We start from the raw sequence: 25517 nt of genomic DNA on the forward strand, positions 1-25517 counted from the left end.
ACATCAACACATATGTATGTAATTACTGTTTTTTATCTCCTCCTAGTACCTTGAATTTCTCTCCTCAAAACATGGCCTTCTTCTCAGGCTGTTGTAAGAGTTCGTGTATCTGCAGATGGCAAAGTGGAGTGTGGGGGAGGCTGCAGAGTTCGGTTGCTTTTTGAGAGCTTGATTTTCATCCCATGGTCAACAGAAAACTATGGAGAGCTTTAAATTGGGAAGAGACAAGGGCTCAGGACATAGTGTTCTATGTGAAGGACTGGCAGGAATTGGAGGGAAGTGGAGGCGAGGAGAAGGCAGTTGCAGTGGTTAGCAATGATCCTGAGGAGAAATGGTGGTGATCTAGATTAAAGTTGTAGATGGGAGAATAAGAAAATATAAGAATTCTCAAGATATTTGATGGTACCAGATGTAGTTTTTAGTAACTTTACCAAGGGAGAGAGAGGAAGGAATCAAGGATGGAACTGAGATTTTTAGCTATAAGCAACAGATTGGTGCCCTGTCTGGTGTGGTTCAGTTGGTTGGAGCATCGTCCCATACACCAAAAGGTAGTGGGTTTGATTCCCGGTCAGGACACATACCTAGGTTGCAGGTTTGATACCCAGTCAGTGTGCATGCAGTATGTTTCTCTTTCACTCTCTCTCATCAATAATTTTTTTTTTTTTTTTTTAAGTAACAGATTGGATGTTGAAGCCACTCCTTGAGATAGCCAATGCAGAGAAGGTTAGGAGGTGAACATGATGTATTCAGTATGGACACAATGAGTTTTAGCTGCTTTGGAAAATCCATTCAACTGGAAGGATCAATAAGTAATAAGTGTCAGTCTGAGTGTGAAACCCTTCCAGGGGCTCATTGTTGCCAAGTGCACAAATTACACATTTCTTAACAAGACTTACAATTAATTTACCTTTTTGGTTTCATATCTGCCACAGGGGTAATGCTCTCTGTCGTCTCAAGGACTTTGTGCCACCTGCCCTGTCAGGACCTATTTTATTCTCCTTGCATTCCACAAAGAGGGACAGCCAGGTAAGGTAACAGGATAACATGGTGAGCAAAAAGGTCACTTGCAGAGCTTACAGCAGAGTGGCATAGGCAATGATCCAATAATTACACAGATAAGTAAAAATTAAGTCAAACATTAAAATTGCAAATGACATAAGAGCTGCTAACAGTAGGTACCTAGTAAGGATGAGAGCTTTGTGGTTTTGACCTAGTGAAGACTTGCCAAAGAAAAAAAAGATTGGATTGAGGGGTCGAACCCTGGGGTCAAAAATAAGACCACCGGAGGCTGATAATTGATTAAAAAAGCAGACAGGAGTTATTGAGCTGGCCAGCGACAGCAGAGAGAGCACCACACACATGTGGAGTCCACCTCACGACTGTGCTGTTCCAGGTGGAGGCAGTCCTTTTAAAGGTCTAAACCTCGATAATTTTCCTTTGTTCTAAATTCTAAATTCTAAAGGCTGGGAACAGCCCGCAGGGTCGTTCCCAGGCACATCCTGCTGGACATTGGAATGTGGCCCTATCTTACGAAAGCAATTTTAACAGGAGCAGAATCAAGCAGAGTTAGTAATCTCTAAAGGTTATCTACAGTCTCTACTCCTGGAGCTACTGAGTCAGTGGGAATCAATCTCCTGTGGTCCTGGTCCACAGGCACAGGAAAATTACCTTTGTGAGTTTCCAGGTCTCAGACTGGAAGCTGAGGTAACTACCCTATTGTTTAAGCAAGTAAGTGCGTGCAGAAGCCAGAACAGCAGGGTTAAAAAATTCAAACAGCAGTTTTTACCCAAGTATGATTGCTACCATACTTCAACAGCAACAGCCTGTAATTATTGGAATTGAGATTTTAAAGGGAGAAAAGCTTTCTAGGCTGTGAGAATATCCCAGTGTAGGGGCATAATCTGGACATAATAGGAAACTAAAGAAATATGCACTTTCCCTAAAAAACCCAGGCTGGATGAACAAGTAGGTAAAGAAAAAAAACCAAACCAAAAAAACCCCAACCCGGCTTATTTTGTCCCTTAGCTGCTGCCATAGAAGGCCGCGATCTCGCACTGATTGCTGGGAGTTGTAGTCCCTACCCGTGCCAGCAGGCATGGCGGCCTCCATGGCGTGCGGCTGTGGAGTAGCAATGGGTCTAGCCCGGAGCATTGGAGCCGCCAGGGCGCTGCGCCCTGCCCCGACCTCCGTCGCCTGCTGTGAGTAGAGTGAGGCTTGGGAGCCGGGGCGCACAAGGAGTGCAGGGCCAGGCGGGGTTAGGCGGGACGTGAGGGCTAGGGCGACCTTGGCGGAGGGCCCTGGTCGGAGCGGGAGCTGGGGGTGATGGCAGGGTCCGGGGAGCGATCGTGACTCTGTGTGTGTCTCCGCAGGCGCCCGCGCGGGCCCGGGCCGGCAGCAGAGCACTGGACCTTCGCAGCCGGGCGAGTTCAAGCCGCCCCCCAAGCCGGTGATCGTGGACAAGCGCCGCCCCCCGCGCCCGGAGACCCGGTGAGGCCCGCGCCCGGCGGGATGCCCTCCGCGGGGTCCGCGCCCCCGTATTCGCTCCGGGGCTCGGCTCTCAGCGGGGCCGGGCTCCCAGGGCGCGATCTCAGGCTTGTCTGTCTCCCTCGCTCCTTCCAAGCCAGGTCTGAATTTCTCTGCAGCCTTAAATCAGCACTTCAACAAGGGATCCCCCGGGTGTGAAGCGCTCTCCACCGGCATTTGGCATTTCCCCCTGAAGCATGTCTTATTTTACCCGTTTTACCGCCAGGAGCCGCTCCTGCCTCGCCTGGGCAGAAACGGGTTGGCCAGGACTGCTTTAGCTTCTCCCCTCACTGTGTTTCCTGGCAAATGGGTGCAAGCGGTAAAGATTTCTGCCTCTCTGGGTTTGGAATTTGCTCTTTTAAAACTGTGTTTAAAAAACCTGGTTTACTTCAAAGAATGGTGGTAGCTTTCGAGGTACATGTGAATTTCGGTGACTTAGGATTTGCAGAAAATGTTGCTGTCGACCTAATTAAAATTTAGCCAGTTTTGGGGTAGGCTTTCTGAAGGGGCTCTAGGCTGCTGTTTTATTATCTCTGCGTGCGTATTTGACATTTCAAATACTCCGTGGTTCTGAGTTGAAATAAAGTTGAATTTATGGAATCTAGAAATTAAGAAAAGACTTCCCTAAACAACTTTAAAAAAATGTTTTTATTGACCTCGAGAGGGAAGGAGAAGGAGAGATGGAAACATCAGTGATGAGAATCATTGTGGGGCTTTCTCCTGCAAGCCCCAAACTGGGGATCACAAGACCACAATTAGGGCATGTTTCTTGACCTGTGACCTCCTGGTTCATAGGTTGGTGCTCAACCAATGAGCTACACAGGCTGGGCCAACTTTTTTTTTTTTTAAGGTGGAAAAGGAATATCTCTCCTAAATCGCAGCACTTAATGTAATTCAGTTAAATGAAAAGTAAATTGCATAACTACTCTGGAAAAACAACACAATTTAGCATGTTTGAGGTTGTGTATACTATTATTTAAAAAAAAAAAATTTAAACATTTTTATTGATTTCAGAGAGAAAATGAGAGATAGAAACATCAGTGATAAGAGAGAATCATTGATCGACTGCCTCCTGCACGCCCCCTACTGGGGATCAAGCCTGCAACCCGGGCATGTGCCCTTGACTGATCCTGGCACCCTTAAGTCCGAGAAGGCTGATCCAGATAATATCCACTGAGCAAAACCGTCTAGGATTGGGTTGTGAATACGTACTTTTAGACCCACAAGAGTATAAAACTTAGAGAGTAATAAGTACAAGAAATGTACAATAATCCACACAAAAGTACTGTTTGTAACAAAAATTAAGAAGCAGCCTAGATATCCCTCAGTAGTGGACACAGCAGTGAAAAATGAATGAGCCAGAGCTAACATGAATGAACTCATAGAATGTGTGAAAAAAAGCAACCTGCAGAAGAACTTGAGAGTACAATAGCTTTTTTATAGTCCCAGACATACATGCATATGCAAAGTATAAAAAATGTATAGGAGGAATTCTCCACTTTCACAGAGCCATCACACCTAGCTTTCTCAATAGCTGTACAAGGCGACATGATGTGCCTAGTGATGTGGCAAAGTAAGATCACATCATCACCTCTGTAATATTTTTACCAAAAATATTTAACCGTCATGTGGAAACAGGAAACAAATCCAGATCCCAGGGATGATCTATAAGACAATAGGCTTTGACTCTTCTGGAAAGTCAGTGTTATAAAAACCCGAAGATGGGGGATAGTTCTAGTTTAAGAGACGGAAGAGACTAACAACCAGATACAATGTGTGTAGCTTGAATGTAGCTTAGATTGGGCAGAAAACAGCCATAAGAGACCTTTTCCAGGACAATCAGGTACATTTAAATATAACCTATATGTTATATTCGATTATTGAATTAATGCTGAAATTCTTAGGTGTCCTAAGGGAGTTGTGATAAATGTAGGAGAATGTCTTTATTGTTAGCAGACACCTTCTAAAATATTGAGGGATGAATCCCTGGCTGCTTGTCATTTTCAAATGGTTCAAGAACAGAATTGCACCTGTGTAAAGCAAATACTGCACAATGATGGCAGTAGGTGAAGTATATTATATAATATAATGGATATATAATTATATCCATTATATTACTGTTTCAACTTTCGGTAGATTGGAAAATGTTCAAAGTAGGAAATTGAGAAAAGGGAAGAAATTCATTGGGATAATCACCAAATTTGTTAAATTACATTATAGTAATTTAGGGGCAGGGAGGGGTGCACAGGGTTTCAACCATATTGTTTACGTAATTCTTGAGATGGGCGAATTTGCATTATAATGCCATTTATACCTTTCTGTAGGTTAAATATCTTATAATGAGTTTGAAATCAGTTAAAGAGACTAGGGAGATTATTTTTAAAGTCAGTTTGCCATTGATGATTTCTATATTTATATCCTTTCCAACATCATTTATTATAACATATACAACTCAACATGAGGCCTGTGGTTATGGTCACAGGCTTTGGAGTCTGACAAGACATTTAAATCTTGACTTGATAAGTTTATAGATAATATAATACAGATAATATAGATAATATAACTAGAAGGTTATTCAACTTCTTCAAGCTTCGTTTCCTTCATCTATGAAAAGGGGATAAGGACACCAATCCTGATTGGTGGTTGTAAGGTTTAGTTTATGATGTTTAATGAAACTTTCAACACAATGCCAGGTGAGTACTCAGGATTATTAGCTGTTTTCATAAGCACTCACAATTTTGTAAGTAAAATTGATCTTACTTAGAAAAGGAAGAATAAAACACTTCAAAATCATAATCTTTTTTTTCTTTTAAGAAAGCAGCAGATTCTTTTTTAATGGTCTTTAAAGTTCACCTTTATTTCATTTTTCCCCCTACAGGTTCTTGAGTCCTGAATTCATTCCTCCAAGACAAAGAATAAATCCTCTGAAGTTTCACATAGAAAGACAAGATATGTTGGAAAGGAGGAAGGTGCTGCACATCCCGGAGTTCTATGTTGGTCAGTAAGAGCTGGCTGCTTTCCTTACTGGTGGCTGGAGGGTCAGTGTTCTTGGCATAGAGAAGGTTGTTTTCCTATGTCTGGGTTTGGCCAATGAGGTACTGGTTTCTAATGGTATCCTGAAACCGTTAGGAAGTTCTGAAGTTACCGAGAAGTCCTGTTGCTTGCTTCTGCATCTCACATGAAAGTTCACGTCCCTTGTGAATCCCTAGGAAGCATTCTTCGTGTTACCACGGCCGATCCATATGCCAGTGGGAAAACCAGCCAGTTTCTGGGGATTTGCATCCAGAGATCAGGAAAAGGACTTGGAGCGACGTTTATCCTTAGGAATACTATTGAAGGACAAGGTAGGCTCCTTTCCATTCTTTTGATTTTCTGGCAAATGTTACCTCAGGATTCCTTTTTGTTTTCTGCACCCTGGGGTAAGAAATCTGTAACTTGAAATTGCAAGGGAGCTCTGAGGGACGACAAGGACCCTGAGGCCTAAGAATGGTCTGAAGATTGAGTTGCTGATTAAATCCAGTTGGTGCTTTGCTCTCTCTGGAAGGCTTCTTACTTCACAGGGACAACAACTATTAGAAATAGACTTTCCAAACTATGGCAGTATCACAGGAGGAGACAAGTGACTAAAGCAGTTATTTTAGGAGCAAATAACCCTTGAGAACACTATAAACATAATGACATCCTTATGAGTTACTTTCTCCTAAAGTGAGTGGTTCCATTTTGCTTTTATTATAACAGTCACCTCAAGAATCCTATCTAATAAAAGAGAAACATCCAAATTGACCATACCTCTGCTATGCCCACAAGCAATGCCTGCCAGCCAATCAGGAGTGAGTATGCAAATTAACCCAACTAAGATGGATGCGGCCACGGAGCTGGAGTGAGCAGGAGGCTTGGGTTTCCCCGGGCGATGGAGGAAGCCAAGCTTCCTGCCACCCTGGTCGGCCCTGGCCTCCGCTCTAGGCAACAAAGTCTCAATTATAGAAGATAAATAAATCCTAGATATCTGCTTCCGGCCAGCCCTGGCCTCCGCTCAAGGAGGTGCTGGAAAAAAGAAAAAGCCAAAAGGAGGGGCTGGGAGCTTGGGTCACCAGGGGCCGTGGCCAGCCTGCAAACAACCATCAGCCCCTCACCCAGGCTGGCCAGGCATCCCAGTAGGGACCCCCATCCTGATACAGGACACCCTTCAGGGCAAAACCAGCTGGCCCCTACCCATACACCAGGCTTCAGTCTATACTAATAGAAGGGTAATATGCTAATTAGACTGGGAGAACTTCCAGGAGACCTTCTGGACGTTCTTCTAGATAAAGCCATGGTGGTGGTGCTGAGGTAGAGATGGTTAGAGGCCAAGAGGGGAGCGCAGTTGTGGGTGATCAGGCCAGGATGGGATGGCAGTTGAGGTAAGCAGACCAGCAAGGGACCCAGTTGGGGGTGAGCAGGCCGTCAGTTGGGGGGCAGTTGGAGGTGATCAGGCTGATTGGGGGCGGGCAGCATTTGGGGGCCAGCATGCCTGTGGTGGGGGGCAGTTGAGGACGAGCAGGCTGGCAGCAGAGTGGTTAGGGGCAATCAGGCAGGCAGGCAGGTGAGCGGTTAGGAGCCAGCAGTCCTGGATTGCGGGAGGGATGTCTGACTGCCGATTTAGGCCCGATCCCTGTAAACCGGCAGTAGGACATCCTTCGAGGGGTCCCAGATTGGAGAGGGTGCAGGCTGGGCTGAGAGACACTACCTTTCCTCCTTGCATGAATTTTGTGCACTGGGCCACTAGTAGTTTTATAAGAACTAGAGAACTTTAAAAAAAAAAAGGCAATATTACATTTGCTATGCTTAATAAGGCAGAAGAACAAGTGGTGATATTTTAGAAAGATTATGAATAAAAATGGAAGAACAGTAAAGTTTTCATACTGAATGTTCTCCAGCAGCCAAGTATTATATTCCAAAGAAATTGAACAAGGAGAGCAGTTGCTGTCTTCTATCCTCAACGACTGGGGTGCTGTGCATGTGAGAACTCAGCTGGAATTGGTTGATTACAGAAACTGGTGCCTCCATTCAGGTCCTGTGCTTGGAGAAACCGTGTCACAGAAAGACCTGAGCACAGGTGTGAGCTGGACAGAACTAGGTTTTTCTGTTTTAAAATGGAGATAACAGTTTCTACTTCTCAGGGTTGTGGTCAGTTGATTGCGATGTTGTACACGAAGTTCTGGACACGGTCCTCAAAACTGTTAGCTCCTTCTCGTCTTTCTTTACAGTACATTGTGACTGTCAGCCACCTAGACCTTCCCCAGCGATTCTCCCTTTTTTTGGTGGTTCTTTCTAGTCCAGTGGCTTTACTTAAATCCAAAAATTTAATAGCTGTTTTTAATTCTCTTTCATACACCCAGAGGTTTTTATAGCTGTTTCCCAAAAAGTGTATCCCAATTCTGTATACTTTTCTTTTTTTTTTTTTTTTTAAATATATTTTATTGATTTTGTACAGAGAGGAAGGGAGAGAGATAGAGAGTCAGAAACATCGATGAGAGAGTCATCGATCAGCTGCCTCTTGCACACCCCCTACTGGGGATATGCCCTCAGCCAAGGTACATGCCCTTGACCGGAATCGAACCCGGGACCTTTCAGTCCCCAAGCCGACGCTCTATCCATTGAGCCAAACCGGTCCCGGCAATTTTGTATACTTTTCCATCTCCCTTGCTACCACTCGCATCCTCGCCACTACTCTCTCCTGCTTGCACCTGTGTAGTGTTGCTGGTTTAATTCCTGCCTCATCACGTTACTGTGTTCCAGACAAATGGGCCTTTTTCTGGTTTTTCAAACATGGCAGATTTGTTAAAACCCGGGGCCTTTGCCTTTCCCATTCTTTCTGCCTGGAGCCGTCCTGGCCCTTCATTGTATCCCTTTAAATGCCATCCTTCAGAGAGGCTTTCCCTGGCTGTACTATTTGAAGTTGCCCCCTCCCCAGTCACAGTGTCATCACTTGTGTTGTTTTCACCATATGAAATTACCTTGTTGGTTTAGTTAGTTTGTCATCCACTAAAATGTTAGCTTTATGAGAAGAGAAGCATCTTACTATTTGGGTTTTGCTGTAGGCACAGCTCCCAAATCAGTGCCTGAACAAGAATAGTAGTAAATATTGGAGTATATCCTGGTATTAAACACTAGATGTTAATGTAGATCATATATTTTACTGTTTGTATTTATTTTGGGATTATTCAGGAGAGCTCAGAGTAAGCATTTGACGATACAGATGCTGTATATTAAGCGATCACTTGTCTCTTGGAAACACTCAAGGCTGTTCTTAGCTCACTTCTTGTGGAAGGCTTCAGTGTTAAAACCTAGGCCATCCACAAGAGGGCGCCTAACCCAGTTAGAACTTAAAAATGTTTTTTTTTTCATCATCATTAATCCTGTTGCTTTTAATGTAGAAGATAGAACTTTAAGTAATTGGGAAATAAACCACTTGACGAAGCATTTACTCAAATTTTCTCCAACTAAGGTAATGCTATCAGAATTAGAGATGTTGACTCGATATTTATAGGAGACATCCTTTTATTTCTTTCAACCATCTTCATTTTAAAGATTCAAATTTACGCCACATTTCCTACGTGTAAAACCCTGCACGAGTTCCTTTATGAAAAAGCTTTCACTCCAGTGGGAGACTCGCGCAGGGAACTGGACTTGGTCGTAAGAATGTTTTCTTCTCTCCGTAGGTGTTGAGATTTGCTTTGAACTTTACAACCCTAGAATCCAGGAGATCCAGGTGGTCAAATTAGAGAAGCGGCTGGATGACAGCTTGCTGTACTTACGAGACGCCCTTCCTGAGTACAGCACTTTCGATGTTGATATGAAGCCAGTTCTACAAGATCCTGGCCAAGACGTTCCTATTAATCAGGTATGAGTTGTACATTTGGAACTGGAGGTTCAAGTATAATATGAGCTATCTTAATGAAAACTTTTCAAAGAATTTTACTATCAGCCTAATTTATTCCTTTTTTTTTTTTTTTTTAAATATATATCCTCCTTAGCTGAAAGTAAAAATGAAGCCTAAGCCCTGGTCCAAACGCTGGGAGCGTCCAAAGTTTAATATTAAAGGAATCAGATTTGAACTTTACTTAACTGAAGAGAAAATGAAAGAAGCTCAGAAGTGGAGTCGGCCGTGGCTTGAGTTTGATATGATGAGGGAATATGATACTTCAAAAATTGAAGCTGCAATATGGGAAGAAATTGAAGCATCAAAAAAGTCGTGATCTAAACACGTATTTAGCCCCTAGCAGAAGATATACTGACTCTCAGAGTATATTTTTAGAGACCAGTTTAATTTCATATATAAGAAAATGATCATTAAATCAACTAAGTATTCAATATGAGTACTGTTGTAAAAAAAATAAAATTACAACATCAGTTTATTACTTTAAAAAGAGAAATGTACATGCCAAGTGGTCTGGTGTCTATTCTGTTACTGGAGGCAGAGCTACAATACAGTCAAACTATTACAGAATCCCCTAATATAAGCCTGAAATCTGAACAAGGAGGTAGGAACACAGCTCTGACAACGGGATCTGCCCCATCAGGCACCGCCCATCCTATACCTCCAGCCAGGAGTGCCAGGTAACACATTGTACGGAGTCACCAGAGTCCGCCATTCCCACTCACCTACCCTGTTTTCCCGAAAATAAGACAGTGTCTTATATTAATTTTTTCTCCCAAAGTTGCACTAGGCCTTATTTTCAGGGGATGTCTTATCTTTCCATGCGCTAGATCTTATTTTCGGAGGATGTCTTATTTTCGGGGAAACACGGTAGTACCCAGCCCTTCTTCCAGTGAAGTGAGATGGAGCAGGAGCAAAGGCCAGTAGCTGGGCAAGACAGGTGGCACTGTGCAGCACTGTGGCAGGACAGTCACCTGGGGAGGCACCGGGGGCAGAGAACAGGGTGGGAGAGAAGTATCTGACCCCCAACTCTTTCGGGTTTCCCAAGCCTCTTTCCTCCCCTCTCACTAGTCCCTCTGAACCAGTGCCCACAGCCAGCCAGACCACAGCTGTGGGGACTCGGGCCTCACAGTCATTGCCAGGTCTCCGTGCCTGTTACCCTTGGAGAAGACCTAAATCTGTTTCTAAAACCTAAATCAGTCCTTGTTTCTTTCCTGCTGAAAATGCTTCCAGAGCTTTCCATCTCCCTGTGGGGTGAAGTCTACTGAAAGCAGATCCCAGAGGTCTGAATGAGCTGGCAGCTGAGGAATTGGAATGAAAGGGTTAGACTTAGAGCTTAAGTGAAGGAAAATTTAGAGAAAGAACCACTGAATCAAGATCCTGGCTGAAAAAGTGGAACTTGAATCAAGGAAACTTTCAGAGAAGTGCCAGCATGGGGACACCTAAGGGCCTTCAGCACCGAGCAGCTTCTCCCTTCCTTAGGAAATGCTTTTAAAACCAATGAGGTGATGGGTGACAAAAAGAACTTTAGAAAACCGGTGATGTCCTACAGAGCAAGAAACAAATTTTACTTTTCCTACCAGACTCTGTTGAGCTGTCGTATAATTGAGGGAAATTCATTTTAGCAATGTAGTAAAAGTCAGAATGTGTCCAGCCACTCCCTACTCAAAGGACTCACTATGAACGCCAGGAGGAAGAGAGGCCACTGACATGGGGAAGAGCACAGGTGAGTGGTGCCCATTGAAGGTAGCTTCCATTTTTTTTTTTTCCTTGGGCTCTTGGCTTAGGCTCAGGACTGGACTTGTGGTGAGAGAAGAATCCCAGTTTACTTCCCCTTTATTGAAACTAGGCAACCATAGCACATACTTGACAAATATTTTCACTTGGATGAAACTGCACTTTGGAATTCAATCATAAGAAAAACCTTGGAAAAAGATACTGTGAATCTAGTTTTCTACTTGTCATTATGAAGCATGGAGTGTAAGAATTAATTTGTCTTCAGGTGATACTAAAGAGAGTATGAAGACAGTCAAGAGGAACTTTCTAGCTTTTTATCTCAGTGCACATGAAAAATTATTTTTAGAGCATTTCTAGAAGTAAAGAATTTAAGAAGTGAGAATCATGTTTTAAAATAGGAGCCTTGCATTTATTTTAAAAGATGAAAAATGTAAAAACATAGGACTTGCTTTTAAATGGCTACATAATAGTCTACCATGTGTGAGTTGTGTGTCATAACTTCCTTATTTATCTATTGATGGACACAAGGTTGTTTCCATGTCTTGGGGGGTTGTAAATAATGCTATCATCCTGAGACAGTGTTTTGTTTCCTCAGATATATACCCCTAAGTGGAAATGCTAGATCATATGTTAGTTCTATTTTCAATTTTCTGAGGCATCTCCATACTGTGTTTCCATAGTGGCTATAACAATTTGCAGTCCCACCAACAGTACAAAAGGGTTCCCTTTTCTCTACATCTTTGCATTTATTATGTCCTTTGGAGGATGGCCATTCACATGCATAAGGTGATATTGTGGTTTTGATTTGTATTTTCCGGATTATTAGTGATGTCCAGCACATTTTCATGAACCTGTTGTCCATTCCTATATCTTACTTGGAGTCTATTCATGTCCTTTGCCCATTTTTAAATTGGATTGTTATTTTGCTATTGAGTTATAGGAGTTTTTTCTATATTTTGTGACCTAAAATATGGTCTACCTTAGAGAATGGTCCTGTGTATTCTACTGTTGGTGGACGGAATGTTTTGTATATGTCTATTAGCTCCATATGGTCTCTCATCAAACCCATTCTCATCATTCTGTCTGAATGACTCACCTGTTGTTGAGAGTTGGGTACTAAATTCTCAACTTTTACTATATTGCTGTTTATTTCTCCTTTTAGCTGTTTTAAATGTTAGTTGCTTTGAGTGCATAAATATTTACAATTCTATCTTCTTGATGGATGGACCCCTTTATCATTACAGAATTACCTTTTTTGTCTCTTTTATAATTTTTAAAGTTCATTTAGTTTGATATAAGTAGAGCTACTCCTGCTTTTTTGTGTGACCATTTGCGACTGGGGATTGAACCTGCAACGTAGGTATGTGCCTATACCAGAACTGTACCCACAACCTTTTGGTGTGCAGGACGATGCTCCAACCAACTGAGCCACTCAGCCAGGGACTGTATGTCTTTAAATTTTATTTTTATAAAAATGTATTTCCATTTTATGAAAAGCAAGAGAACTTTCTCTGCCCAAGCTAAAAATGTAAGAACACATCCAACACATCTTTAATACAAATGCAAAATCAGAGGAAAGTTCCCAAATGTGTATTACTTAAAGAGTAAAGAAAATTTACAAATTTCATATGCAATAAAGCAATAAATACTGTCATTTATGTAAACAACAAAGACACACACACACACACACACACACACACACTCTTGGAGAGAGAGAAAAGGTCTGAAAGTAACACTGAGTGATACTGAAATGAAAACAGCAATTACCTCTGGGAACAATAATTGTGTGGGAATGCTAAATGCTTTTCAGCAATGGTTTCTTTTAGATGAGATTCTATTCTTGTTATAATCTGTGTAACTAAAATAAACTTTAAAAGACAATCCATTAAAATATATGCACCTTCGAAGTTAGGGGTGACAGTGTCAGAGGCCAAATGCTGAAATCCTACAAAAAAAAAATCCATTTTTTCCTGGTTATCTTTTGGGCAACTATGCAAAATATGTATTTAGGGTTGCCTCTGAGTTATTTTACAAATAGATTAAGAAATATTATTAGTAATCTTTCACTTTGAAAAAGATTCTCAATTCTAACCCTTGCCTCAGATTTTAATTATACAAATATTTTATCCAGAAAATGAATTACATGTTCTGCTTAAAATATCTATTTCTTATCTAAATTGGCTTTTTATGACAAAAACTAGCAAAGAGTAGTAACTACTCAACAAGTAATGCCTTGTTATACCAAAAATATACACAAAATTAAATGAAAAATGGCAACTGACACAGAACATGCAAAACATTATCTTTAAATATTTGAAGCTCTCACAAATCCACAGGAAAACAATGAACATGTCAAAAAGAATTACAAATGGCCAAAGAACAAGTACTCACTCTAATAACCCAAACACATAATTCAAACGAGATATTTTCACCCATTAAATTTTCAGAGTTAAAAAATGATTGCTGGGGGATTCCTTGGCCTCTCTTGCACTTGTGTTGATACAATACGTTGGTATATATTTCTGAAGGACAATTGATAATCATAGTTATCAAAGCCTTAAAAGTAACTCGTTCCAATTAGGATTTCCATTTAAACTGATTTCTAAATAAGCGTTTGATTTACACTTTTAATCAAATATTAAGATGAAGAGAACGAAAAGGTGTGGTTGTGGATCAGGACAGAAGACTCACTAAAGACAAAGCAGTTATAAGCAAGGTCTTGCCAACTCCTCTCTTAAATTGGAAGAGCTGCCACAAGAATCGAAGGGAAATACATATGTTAAACTCTTAACTGCCCATGTGCTTTAATTTCCACAGAATCAGGAGGGCAGCCTTTCCTAAAACAGGGGATGAAGGGATGAAACCGGTGGGTGTTTTGTTTTGTTTTCAAATCTTCACCTCCATTACTAGGAGTAAAGAAGCACCAGCTTTTTTCGCCCCCAGCAAAGGAGCAGAATGTGACTGCACTAAAATCTCCTCTAGTACTTTCCTATAAAGTTTACTCAAACTTGATTGATTACTGGTTTAAGATGGTCTAGGTGATACTCTTCTATGAAGGATTCTGCTTGATTTAAAGCCCTTATTTTCACCAGAATAAGAATTATTTCTTTGATTTCATCCCTGAAAAACAAACAAAAAAAGCATTTCCCCCTTAAAAAATGCAATGTAGGAGAACACAGTGAATCATCAGTTGTTTATCTGAAACAAAAACTTGATCTTAAACCAATATCTAAAATAGCGTTATATATTCAGATGCTACTACTTTCTCCACATACTTATAAATTCATACTATTTCGTGTATTGTATTATGGCAAGAATGTGAATGTGAATGACTGTCAAATGCAGAAAAGCACAGAGCAGTTCTGTCATCAGAAATCTGAGTTGTGGTGTGCTGTTACTAGCTTATATGGGCTATTATGGTGGGAGCCTCAGTGGGAGTATTTACCCCACAGGCATCACCTAATGCCACAGATCTGGGCTTTCTAGTTTTGGAGAGATGGTTCATCAGAACACCACTGTCCTCAAGGCCCAGACATCCAATGCAATGAATGAGATATGCAAAACAGAGATCTGACTACTGTTGGGTAAACACCAGGTTGCAAACTGCAGACCTGTACTTAAAAAGTGTTCAGGCTTTAAAAATGGCCAGGAAAATTAAAACATTAAAAACATGCTTAATAAGAAACTTGATTTACTTTTTTAAAAATTTGCATTTTAAATTCTAAATTCCCCTGTGCTATAGTTTTCTGGAAGTGATTTACATTTAAAAATATAAACTATATAGATGCATGAGGTGTGAGTATATAATAGTGATTCCAAAAGTTGCACACAGAAAATATCTAGTAGCCCTAACTGGTTTGGCTCAGTGGATAGACTGGTCGCCCTCAGAGTGAAAGGTTCCAGGTTCAATTCTGGTCAAGGGTATGTACCTTGGTTGCGGGTACATCCGTATTAGGAGGTGTGCAGGAGGCAGCTAATCAAAGTTTTTCTCTCACTGATGTTTCTAACTATCATCTCTCCCTCCCTCTATGTAAAAATAAATAAATCAATCAAATATATATTAAAAATCTAGTAATTCTACAGCAATAGTCTCAACAGGTATGTAAAAGTATGAATCTTTCTAAAAACTGCTGAGAATATAATAGAATCCTTGAGTTATGCTTATGGAAGTACAACTAAATATGCATTACCTGAATTCACTTCTAGATAGTTTATGTGCAGACTGCAATAAAAACTGGATGAAGTTTTCCAGCTGGGAAATAGATGTTCTCATGGTAGAATTTTCAAACCATTTTTCTGGTAAATATGCTGTTATCTGTTAATCAAAACACATGGTTGGTTTTAACAATGACAATTATCCTCTAAGGACTTCTGCTAACATGATGCCAGTTAATCTTTATAATGATCATGCAGGTAAATTGTGAGAACTTTTTCTCTGTCAAGGGGTTATACACTTTTTAAGCAATCATACTTTAATACTAAGCGGTTAAAATAGACTACTATTGACAAATACCTTCTAATGGTACTTGAAATACTTTCTATACTCTGTATTCCTGAGCCATTAAATCTGTACAAAACACTATTTACAACTAAACACCAGAAATGCCCGCATGAAAGATTTTTAGTTTACACAGCTATAAAACACATTTAGTATTGTTTCACTAAGATATTGGGTGATCTAGTGATAGGAGGGAAGGGCACACAATAAGAATAGGACCACGGTTGTTTAATGATGATTCACCTTACTCACTATAGGGAAGAGGTTTTCCTACAGAGCCTGGGAAATTGGAGGCTGTGCTACAGGAAGAAAACAGGGCTGTGAAAGGATGAGACACCTGGGCCCGGATGGGTCCATTACTTAGAAAAGAAAATACATTTTGAGAACAGATAAAGGACAGGAGACACTTTCATTTGGTTGCTATGCTTGAACCCTGACCCTCGTTGGGAATTTGCCTCAGGAAGGCTGACCATTCTAAGATCCTAGGAACAGGTGGACTCGTTTTTAACATCACAGAAAATTAGCTACCTTGTTATCGGACTTCAAGATCCTGGACCACCTACACTGAAGCCATCCCCCCTGCTGCCTCCTTGCACACATATCTATCTCCCTAACATGCAAATAGTCCGAACAGCAGAACAACTGTTTGCTATGACGTAGGCTGACCACCGGGGGTTTGTGTGGAATACGGTGGGCTTTGGCCGCAGCACAATGGTGGAGCAGGTGAGCAGGGGTGCCAGACCAAGGTGCGGTGCCGGTCGCTGTCATTAGGGTGAGTCTCTGGTGGTTACTGAAAAAATTCTTTGCTCCCATGCACTAGTCCTGCTGCTGGAGCTTGCACTATTTGCATCCTCTGTGAGCGCCTGGCGCAGGTCCCACTTGCCCCTCAGGGGTTCTCCATCTGCTCTTGCTCCTGAGGGGTGATCTCCTGCTCCTGAGGGGCCGGCAGCCGTCTCTCACACCTGCTGCCAGCATTGGCCCTGCTTGCACCTGCAGCCAGTGCTGGAGCTGCCGCTCACACCCGCTGCTGCCTGATTGCTCAACACTGTCAGCAGGTGTGAGCAGCAGCTGTTGGCCCCGATTGCCCCGACGGCTTCTCTACCTCCCCCTGCTCCTGAGGGGCAATTGGGGCAGCAGCTGCCGCTTGCATCCACTGACAGCACCAGCCCCGCTCACATCTGCTGCTGGTGTCAGCCCCACTGGCTCCGTGGTGTGAGCGGGCCGGCACCGTTAGCACACAGGAGCGGGGCGGTGGGAATGGGACTGCCGGCAGATAGGACTGGGGGCCATGGCAGGAGGGGCCAGGCGGGGGTGCACAGGATGAGCTGAGACCAACCCCTGTGCCCACTGCAGCCTTGAGGTCCACAGTTCCCTTCAAGGTGCACAAATTCGTGCACTGGGACCCTAGTCCCTACATAATCAGCCAGCTAGTAGGAGGTGTTAGTGCAGATTTTTGTGGATGACCTGCAGCTCTCCCATTCTGCCAGCATCCTATATAATAAAAGGCTAATATACAAATTGTCCTCAACTGGGTGTTTGACCAGTTCAACCTGGAGTTTGATCAAATTCTTGTTTCCCCTACCCCCTGCCAGCCAAGCCCCATCACTGATTGGGGCAGGCTGGCCCAACTCCACCGGTGCATGAATTCTGCACCAGGCCTCTAGTTACTGAATAAAAGCTTATACATTATTCAAACCTGTCCCTCTTAATTGGCTTAAGTAGTGATAAGCAGCCTGGACACATTTGTTGTCTGGTTTCATTAGCATATGATCTATATAAACAAATTAAGAGTTAAGAAATTAAGTAGGTAATTCTAAAATACACAGGAAAAAAGTATGGCTTTGATTTTCTTCTAATTTAATACATTGCTTTAAATCTCTACGGCGGCATAAAAAGTCCCTATTAAGTACACTCAATTTTTCTTTTGGAAGAAAAGGTAAAAGTAGAATGACTTGGGGATAAAAACAAAACTTTTAACAAAATAAAATAAAAACTTCACAGCACAGGAAGAATAAAAAGGAAAGAAAAAGGGAGAAAGGAAAAACCTGAGGTCATACTATTCAGAGATTCTTAATCAAAGAGGTTACGCTACAGTTGATAACATCAAGATCAGTACTTATATAAAGTCAAAGGGAGAAGGGACATGCACCCCATATTATTAAATGTTATATGAAGTTCTTTTTAAAATAAATCTGATTGGTTAGCACTGGAAACACAGGTGAGAAAAAGATGTATCCAACTCCTTAATTACTTGTTGCAATTATCCATAAAAAATGCAGATGCATTGCAAGCCTAAAGGCAGAAAGCCCTGTAAGTTTTGTTATGCTAACTGCACCTCTTCTTTAAAGTTCTGATACCAGCCTTTACTGGTTTTTATTATTTGCACCAGGCTTTCCCTTTGTTTTGTATTACAAGCCTCAATAAGAGTCTCATGAAACCATGTAGCTTTTTCATAAATGAACCAAGGAAATAAAACCACAAGATCTTGGCTTGGTTTTCTAGCCACAAGCTGTGGAGGGAATGTCATATGTCTTCTCTACTTCTGCATGGCACACTCCTGTGATCAAAGAGACTATATGGAACCTAATACATGGATGATGATTTAAATTTTTGGTAGATATTGTAGTTTAAAACTACATAGCCAGAAAAATTATGGTTGGCTAGGATCTGCAACCTAATGTTCATATATATATATATATATATATATATATATATATATATATATATTTAAAATGTAAAGCTTAAAGTAATTTTTCTCATATTCTTAAAAGTTCTTCAACAATGTGACTTTTATGTGGATAGACTATGTTTTTGGACATTTAGGTTGTTCTTAATTAAGTTCTGTTAGAAATAATGGTATACTAATATTATAACCCTTATACTCCAAATCTGTATGTACACCTCTGATTTTTACTTAGCAATGTTAATTCCAGGAATTTATTCTAAGTCAAAGGGTATGAATTTTAAAGGTTTTGCATCAATCATGCCAAACACTTTCCAGAGTTGTATCCCTCCTTCCAGAGCAGAGACTGTTCTCCAGAACTGCGGTGCCACAGGTCAGGTGAATCTGGAATGGTAAGAAGCTCTTGCCTCCCAGTGCTTTTGCCAGCACTGGGAAAATTAAATGAAAATAACAGCAATAAGTTTGCCAACACGACAGGTAAAATAGTATCCTCACTGTGCTATTTGCATTTCTCTATTACTAATCTTTCTGACATGTTTAGAGTTTATTTTGCATATTATTTTTTGGTGAATTGACTGTTGAATGTCTTTTGGCCACTTTTAATGGGAATATTTGAATTGTTTACTGATGTGAAAAGAGCTTTTTTGTATGTGGATATTAATCCCTGTTATACACAGGGGTGGGCAAAAGTAGATTTACTGTTGTAAAAAAAAATTTATTCTTATTTTATAATTTATTAATTACTGTATTATTAGTTACTAGAGGCCCAGTGTATGGATTAGTGCACTGGTGAGGTCCCTCAGCCTGGCCTGTAGGGACTGGGCTGAAACCAGCAGTCCTGACATCCCCCAAGGGGTCCCTGATTGTGACAGGGTGCAAGCCAGGCCGAAGGACCACACCAGTACATGAATCCATGCACCAGGCCAGTTTCAGCCTGATCTCCACAGGCCAGGCCGAGGGATCCCACGGGTGCACAAATCCTGCACTGGGCCTCTAGTATGCATATAAGATCTTTGGTTAATCTCTTTTCCCTCTCTCCTTTCCTCTCCCCCTACCCTCTGGGATTCATCATTCTATTCCATGTTTCCATGCCTGTGTGTTGAGCTTCTGCCCCCTGGTGGTCAGTTTGCATCATAGCTACCAGTCGAACAGTCACTTAGGCTTTTATATATAGACTAGAGAACCAATGCACAAAATTCATGCCTTTGCAGTGCCCCCCAACTCCACCTGCCTTGGCCTGGCACTGCCCATGTGCACTTCCAGCCACACACCAGTTCCCGGTTTTGCAGAATCCCCCCCCAATCAATTGCCCTGCAGAGGGTGGGCTGGGCCTTCCTCTTTGGGGCGATCAATTGTACCCCACAGAAGGAGTACTGCCCACCCACCACAGCCCACCAGTGGCTGGGCTTCACTCTGCGGGGTAATCATGGGACGATGGCTGGGTCCCTGACCGACTGCATCACACCCACCTTGGCTCGTCTGGCACCAGTGGGTGTCATAATGTGGTCATCCCACTCTTTGGCCATTTGCATATTATGCTTTTATTATTATAGATTATTATTAAGCTACTTTTTCCCAACCCTGACAACTTTTATTTCTGTTTTTCAATTTACTTTTGTTTTAACTTTTTATTGCAGAAAATTTCAAACATAAACAAGAGAAAGAATAAGTTTAAGGGGCTCAATGGACCCATCTTCCAGTTTTAACAGTGATGAAAAATCTTGATATCTTTTTGGTTAATGTTTTTTGAGCCACTGAAGACTTATATCTTTATCAAACCTATCACTTTTTTCCATAATTTCTTTTGCTTTATGTTCAGAAAGGACTTCCTTATCATCAAGTCATTTATCTTTTTAGTACAATATTTTATTTCATTTTTAACATTTAATTTTTTATTTCACTTGAAATTTATGTAGGTATTTAGTGGGAGGTAAGGATTTAATATTCTTTTTGCAAACAATCAGTATGCTCATTTTTAAATAGTGAGGAGTTTCTCTGGGTTTCTAGTCTGTTAGATAGACTTCTTTATTATTATGTGAACATCACAATTTTAATTATTTTGCAACAAGATGTTTTTAAAATTGAATTAAACATGATGATAAAATTATAATCATATCATATGTAACTTACCTTGTTGCACTTTTTAACGATATCTGGCCCAGGCATGGCATTAAGAAGAGCTATGATAAGGTAACGATTTAGTAGTTTCCCCAGTGCTAGCTCTTTCAAGGTGTCATCTGGGAGGAGTCCAGTCCACAAAAGAATATTGCGGAAGAGCTAAAATAAAATAACATGTCAAATGACTCTGTACCTTTTCTTGAAAGTTAAACTAGAACATTCTCCAACAAACATAAGTTGGTCAAACTCTTAATTTTTCACTAACAGTTAATTGGAACTGTCAATTTTAGAATCAATAAAAAAAATGTCTAAATAAATACCTGATACATTTACATTCCAACCTCCACATATTTGCTCATCCTATTTTAGTTTTTAGGACAACCACCAAAAATCCATCTCAAATAAACTCGCTGGAAGCCTTTATAAATCAGCAATCGTCCTCCTCAATCCACACTCTCCCCGAGTCTAGAGCCACTGCACACAAGGCTGCAGGACCCCAGGATTCGTAAAGGACTGCCTTTAAGCAGTGCCACTACCACCAATGCAGACCTTCAGAAATCAATCAAACCCAAGAGCCTCATTGGATGTACATATAAGATTAATAATAACCTGTAAATTTGGAGATAACTTGGATAAAATATTCAAAAGGAATTCTAATACAATTAATATGGGTTGTCTTTCCCTCCTCTAAATCCAGATCTGTGAATTTTAGTACTTTCCACTTTCTTTCCAATACTGCATTTATTACTCTAGGTTCTAAACCTCATGAAAGTGTACTAATAAGCAATGCTTTTTTATTCATTGTCCTTGTGATATTGCTCCCTCTTCCTGGAAAGCCTTTTTCCTGACTCAGCACATGACAAACATGAATTCACCCTACTGAAACTATTCTTGCTGAGGTCACCTATGATCTCCTAATAGTCAACTCTGATAAACATTTTCAGGCTTTCTCCTAATTCTCTTCAGTGGCATTTAACACTGTCTTAATTCTCGATAAACCCTTGCTTAGTTTCCCTGATGCCAGAACTCTTTTGTGACCATTCTAAGTTTCATAGTTCATTCTAAGACTTTACTTTCTCTGCCCACCTGTTATGTCCGTGTTTCTGAAGGTCTGTCCTGGGCCTTCTTTTCATGCTTCATCCAATCTCCACAGAGATTATATTCATGACTATGGCTCCAAATACCACATGTGGTTTACCACAAATCTCTAGCTCAGATCTGTCTGTTATAATTCAGACTCATATATCCAATAGCCTCTTAGACCTCTATCAGGAATCTTCAGTTTACTATGTCTAAAACAGATCTTATTTTCCCTCCCAAACCTGTTCTTCCTGTATCCCCTCCAATGGCTCCAGAGAATGTCGTAAATTACCAGGCTGCTAAAGTCAGAACCTTGGCTAGCGCTTTACATCCTACACATGCTATTATATTAACTAGTCATCAAGTCCTTTCAGTGAGTCAGCCTACATATCTTTTGAACACATCTTCTCTTTACCATCCCTATTGCCACTGATTAATCTTTTAGACCCAAGGTTAGTCAACTATGGTTTGTGGGTTAAATCCAACTTACTGTCTGTTTTTGTAGAGTTGGTGACCTAAGAATGGTTTTTATATTTTCAAGTGATTTTGTGCCATGTGAAAATTACATATTTAAATTTCAATGTCCATAAGTAAAGTTTTATTGAAACACAGCCATGCTCATTTGTTTATGAACTGTGACTGTTTTTACACAGCAGCAGCAAAGGTGAATAGTTCAACAGGGACTATCTGGCAAGAACAGTCTGGTCCTTTACAGAATTTATTGATATAGTAATGAAATATGTAGTAAACTGGAGATAAAAGAAAATTATTTTTTATTTTTGAAGTTCTCTGCTTACCTTCAGAGCTGACCAGAATTGTCTTTCTTGAAACTTTGAATGTGGTGATGTTTTCTTTTCTACAGCACTAATGTGAAATGAAAGACAAGGAGAAAATACAAACAACTATTAATCTTTCAGAACCAGAGTTTAAAAAATTGAGTTTGTTTTTTTAACCAAGCAAACTAAGCTTTAATGGAATATAAATGAAGGTGTTCTGATAATATAAAAATTACAAATGCATGCACACTTTGACCTAACCTATTTTTGAGAATGGCTTCTGTAGATATACTTACACATGTACAGAATATCTATAACATTATTCACAACACTGATAGTACAGCTATATGATAGCATATTTACATATTTAATGCAGCTTTAAAAAGAAATGAGGAAACTACTTTTATGATGATATATATGATGATAAACTACTTATATGAAAATTTCAAAGATGTACTAAGTAAAAAAAACAACAATAATGTACAACTGTTTATAATATACTTTCTTTGCTCTAGAAAGGGGGAGGAAATAAGATTATAATATATAAGTATTTAATTCTAACTTCATAAAGAAACTGGAAAGGTAAAAAAAATTACTGATTAATATTATTGTATGTATTCATGTACACAATGGAGAAAGGTAAAAAATTGGATGGATGGAGGTCAGGAGTGGGATGGAGTAAGAATTTTCATTTTAAATATAAGTAACATTTATCTCTTCAATCCTGTGAGTACTTGGCTGGGTAGCTTCAGATCATGATCCATAACTATAACTGATATCTTCTTAGCAAATGTATGAACATGCATCAAATACTACTTCTTTCATAATTTAAGTAAATACAGAATTCACAGATGCAGTGATGTTCCAGGCCTTCTGCTGTGCTTTCTCTGTCCAGGCATTGTTTGGCACTCTTCATCTTCACACTGTCCTTTAGGGTGGGCATTAATCTAATGTCCCATTTTACATTAGAAGACAGAGAAAGGCCCAAGGTCATTATCTAATAACTAGAGGCCCAATGCATGAAATATGTGAAAGAGTAGGCCTTCCTTCCCCTGACGGTCTCCCTTTAGCACCCAGGCCTGGGCTGGCTTCCTTCCTGCCGCCCACAGGCACCTGGGACGTGGGCTTCCCTCTAGCCCTAGCTTGTCCGGAAGGACGTCTGGAATGACACCCAGAAAGATGTCCGGTCTAATTAACATATTATTCTTTTATTATAGAAAGATGGTGAATCTGGGCTCTTAATTACTCTGCTATACCACCTATCATGTTCTTAAGAATAACATTAAAAACAAACCATCCTATCTCCAAGTATCAGGCATTGTACATGGTATATAGAAGGTAACTGAGAAATATTGAAATCTTAATTTGCATCTACATAGGTATATGTATACTTTGAAAATACTTAGTATAATTTCTTTATTACATTCTTAAATCTGTATTTCATGGTTATTTTATACAATCTAGACATTAATAGCTCTTACCTCTTTGGATACAGTGGAATATAAACATCATCTTCTATTGCTTTCTTCATTCTTGAAACAATGGATTTAACTAAGTCCTATTATTTGAAAATTTAAAAGCATCAGTGACAGTTATGGGTTGAAATATATTTATCAAAAGAAATAATTTATTTTGTACACACACAGAATTAGGTGTTAAAATATCAATCAGGTACAAGAGAACTTAGTTCACCCACGTTATTGCATGTCACTGTAGTTGGTATATTTCACTGCTGTATAGTGTTCTGTTGCATGAATGCTACTGATAAGACATTTAGATGGTTTCCAGTTTGGGGACTATTATGAATAATGTTGCTATGAAAGTTTTTGCCCATGTATTTAGGACACTGTAGTGGTATCCCATTTACAGCCCCACTGGCTGTATATGAGAAAACCTGTTTACTTATACCCTCATCAGAATGCGGTTGTTGTTTTTATATTTTTAAATATATTTTATTGAGCTTTTACAGAGAGGAAGGGAGAGGAAAAGAGAGTTAGAAACATTGATGAGAGAGAAACATCAATCAGCTGCCTCCTGCACACTTCCTACTGGGTAAATGCCCACAAACAAGGTACATGCCCTTTACAAGAATTGAACCTGGGACCCTTGAGTCCCCAGGCTGACGCTCTATCCACTGAGCCAAACTGGTTAGGACCACTTGTTTTTTTTTAAATTCTCACCCGAGGATATTTTTTCCCTTGATTTTCAGACAGAGTGGAAGGGAGGACATAGGTAGGGGGAAGAGACACACACATACATAAATTGGTTGCCTCCCAAATGCTCTCCAACCTGGGTGGAGGATTGAATCTGCAACTCAAGTATGTGCTCTGGACTAGGAATCAAACCCACAACCCTTTGTTGTGTGGGCTGATGCTTTAACCACTGAACCACACTGGCCAGAGCCCTAGTTTCTATAAATCAGAACTAAGTATATTTCCCCTCAAATAGTTTTCTGATAATTACTTCTTGTGCTTCTTCTGTAAACAAAGATTTATAATAAATTATGCTGATTCATAGATAAAGAAATTTCTTACTCTAGAAATTACCTGTTTGCCTTTACTAACTTCATTCTCACAAGTGGAATGTTCTTCAAGAATCATCCTGCAGTGAGCTATTAAACTTGTTGTCTGTGAGGTTGACAAAGGATCCCATATGAATTCTACAAAGTCTGAAACAAAAATTTCAGTAGTGCACAATTATTTACTTGTTACATGTAAACAATATAAGCTTTTTAGCAAAGATTACTGCCTTTTGTGGCTTAAAATCTACACCAATCATTACCATTACATATTTGCATACATCCTCAATTTCCTTTTCCTTTTGGGCTTTGCTGAATTTGTCTGGCTATACCACCCTTGTTAAATCCACCTTGTCACTGAGTCTATTCTTGAAATCACGCAACTAAAAAGTGGCTGGAAAACACTACACTTTAAATTCACCACCGTGAAACTCAAGTGAACCCTGAGCTACACTGGCCAGGGCAGTACTGAGGAGAAATGTAAGAGGACAAGTTAAGGAAGAGAAAAAAATATGTATTATAATAGGGATAGAAGTGCGCCACTAATAAATGACCTAGGAGTTATAAAAGCAATACTAATGTCACAAATGCTAAAGGCCAAAGATTGTCAACCATTTGACAGAGAGGAAGGGAGCAAATCAATTGCACCAACAAGTATTTTTTAA

General features: G+C 40.3%; 2 protein-coding genes across 6 annotated transcripts in view; one reads left to right on the top strand and one right to left on the bottom strand.

The window, feature by feature from the left end:
* Positions 1 to 2075: 2075 nt before the first annotated feature.
* MRPL19 (mitochondrial ribosomal protein L19) lies at positions 2076 to 12793 on the top strand. The gene is made up of 6 exons (XM_084900872.1): positions 2076 to 2198; positions 2370 to 2487; positions 5402 to 5520; positions 5733 to 5867; positions 9225 to 9406; positions 9540 to 12793. Exons 1-6 carry the CDS (start codon positions 2096 to 2098, stop codon positions 9759 to 9761), a joined length of 879 nt encoding a protein of 292 aa, XP_084756998.1. The 5' UTR covers positions 2076 to 2095; the 3' UTR covers positions 9762 to 12793.
* Positions 12755 to 25517, bottom strand: part of GCFC2 (GC-rich sequence DNA-binding factor 2) — a 30049-nt gene continuing 17286 nt past the window's right edge. For 4 of the 5 annotated variants that reach the window (XR_014796505.1, XR_014796506.1, XM_084900870.1 and 1 more), the window contains 6 exons: positions 24881 to 25002; positions 23816 to 23892; positions 22356 to 22422; positions 20491 to 20637; positions 15370 to 15494; positions 12755 to 14299 (listed from right to left, as the gene is read on the bottom strand). Coding sequence is in view for 2 of the 5 variants with exons in the window: in XM_084900870.1 (XP_084756996.1) it covers positions 14182 to 14299; positions 15370 to 15494; positions 20491 to 20637; positions 22356 to 22422; positions 23816 to 23892; positions 24881 to 25002 (656 nt within the window). In the remaining 3 variants the exon portion in view is untranslated. The remainder of the gene's footprint in view (positions 14300 to 15369; positions 15495 to 20490; positions 20638 to 22355; positions 22423 to 23815; positions 23893 to 24880; positions 25003 to 25517) is intronic. The other variant, XR_014796507.1, reaches the window with a different exon arrangement.

This window comes from Pipistrellus hanaki (genome assembly GCF_964339955.1).
Source record: "Pipistrellus hanaki genome assembly, chromosome: 12".
Classification (NCBI taxonomy): domain Eukaryota; kingdom Metazoa; phylum Chordata; class Mammalia; order Chiroptera; family Vespertilionidae; genus Pipistrellus; species Pipistrellus hanaki.

Excerpts from the sequence above, each read along its gene's own strand:
- MRPL19 (XM_084900872.1), top strand. The coding sequence starts at position 2,096 with ATGGCGGCCTCCATGGCGTGCGGCTGTGGAGTAGCAATGGGTCTAGCC. Across the intron at positions 2,199-2,369 it reads CCCGACCTCCGTCGCCTGCT|GCGCCCGCGCGGGCCCGGGC; the intron begins GTGAGTAGAGTG and ends GTGTCTCCGCAG. Across the intron at positions 2,488-5,401 it reads CCCCCGCGCCCGGAGACCCG|GTTCTTGAGTCCTGAATTCA; the intron begins GTGAGGCCCGCG and ends TTCCCCCTACAG.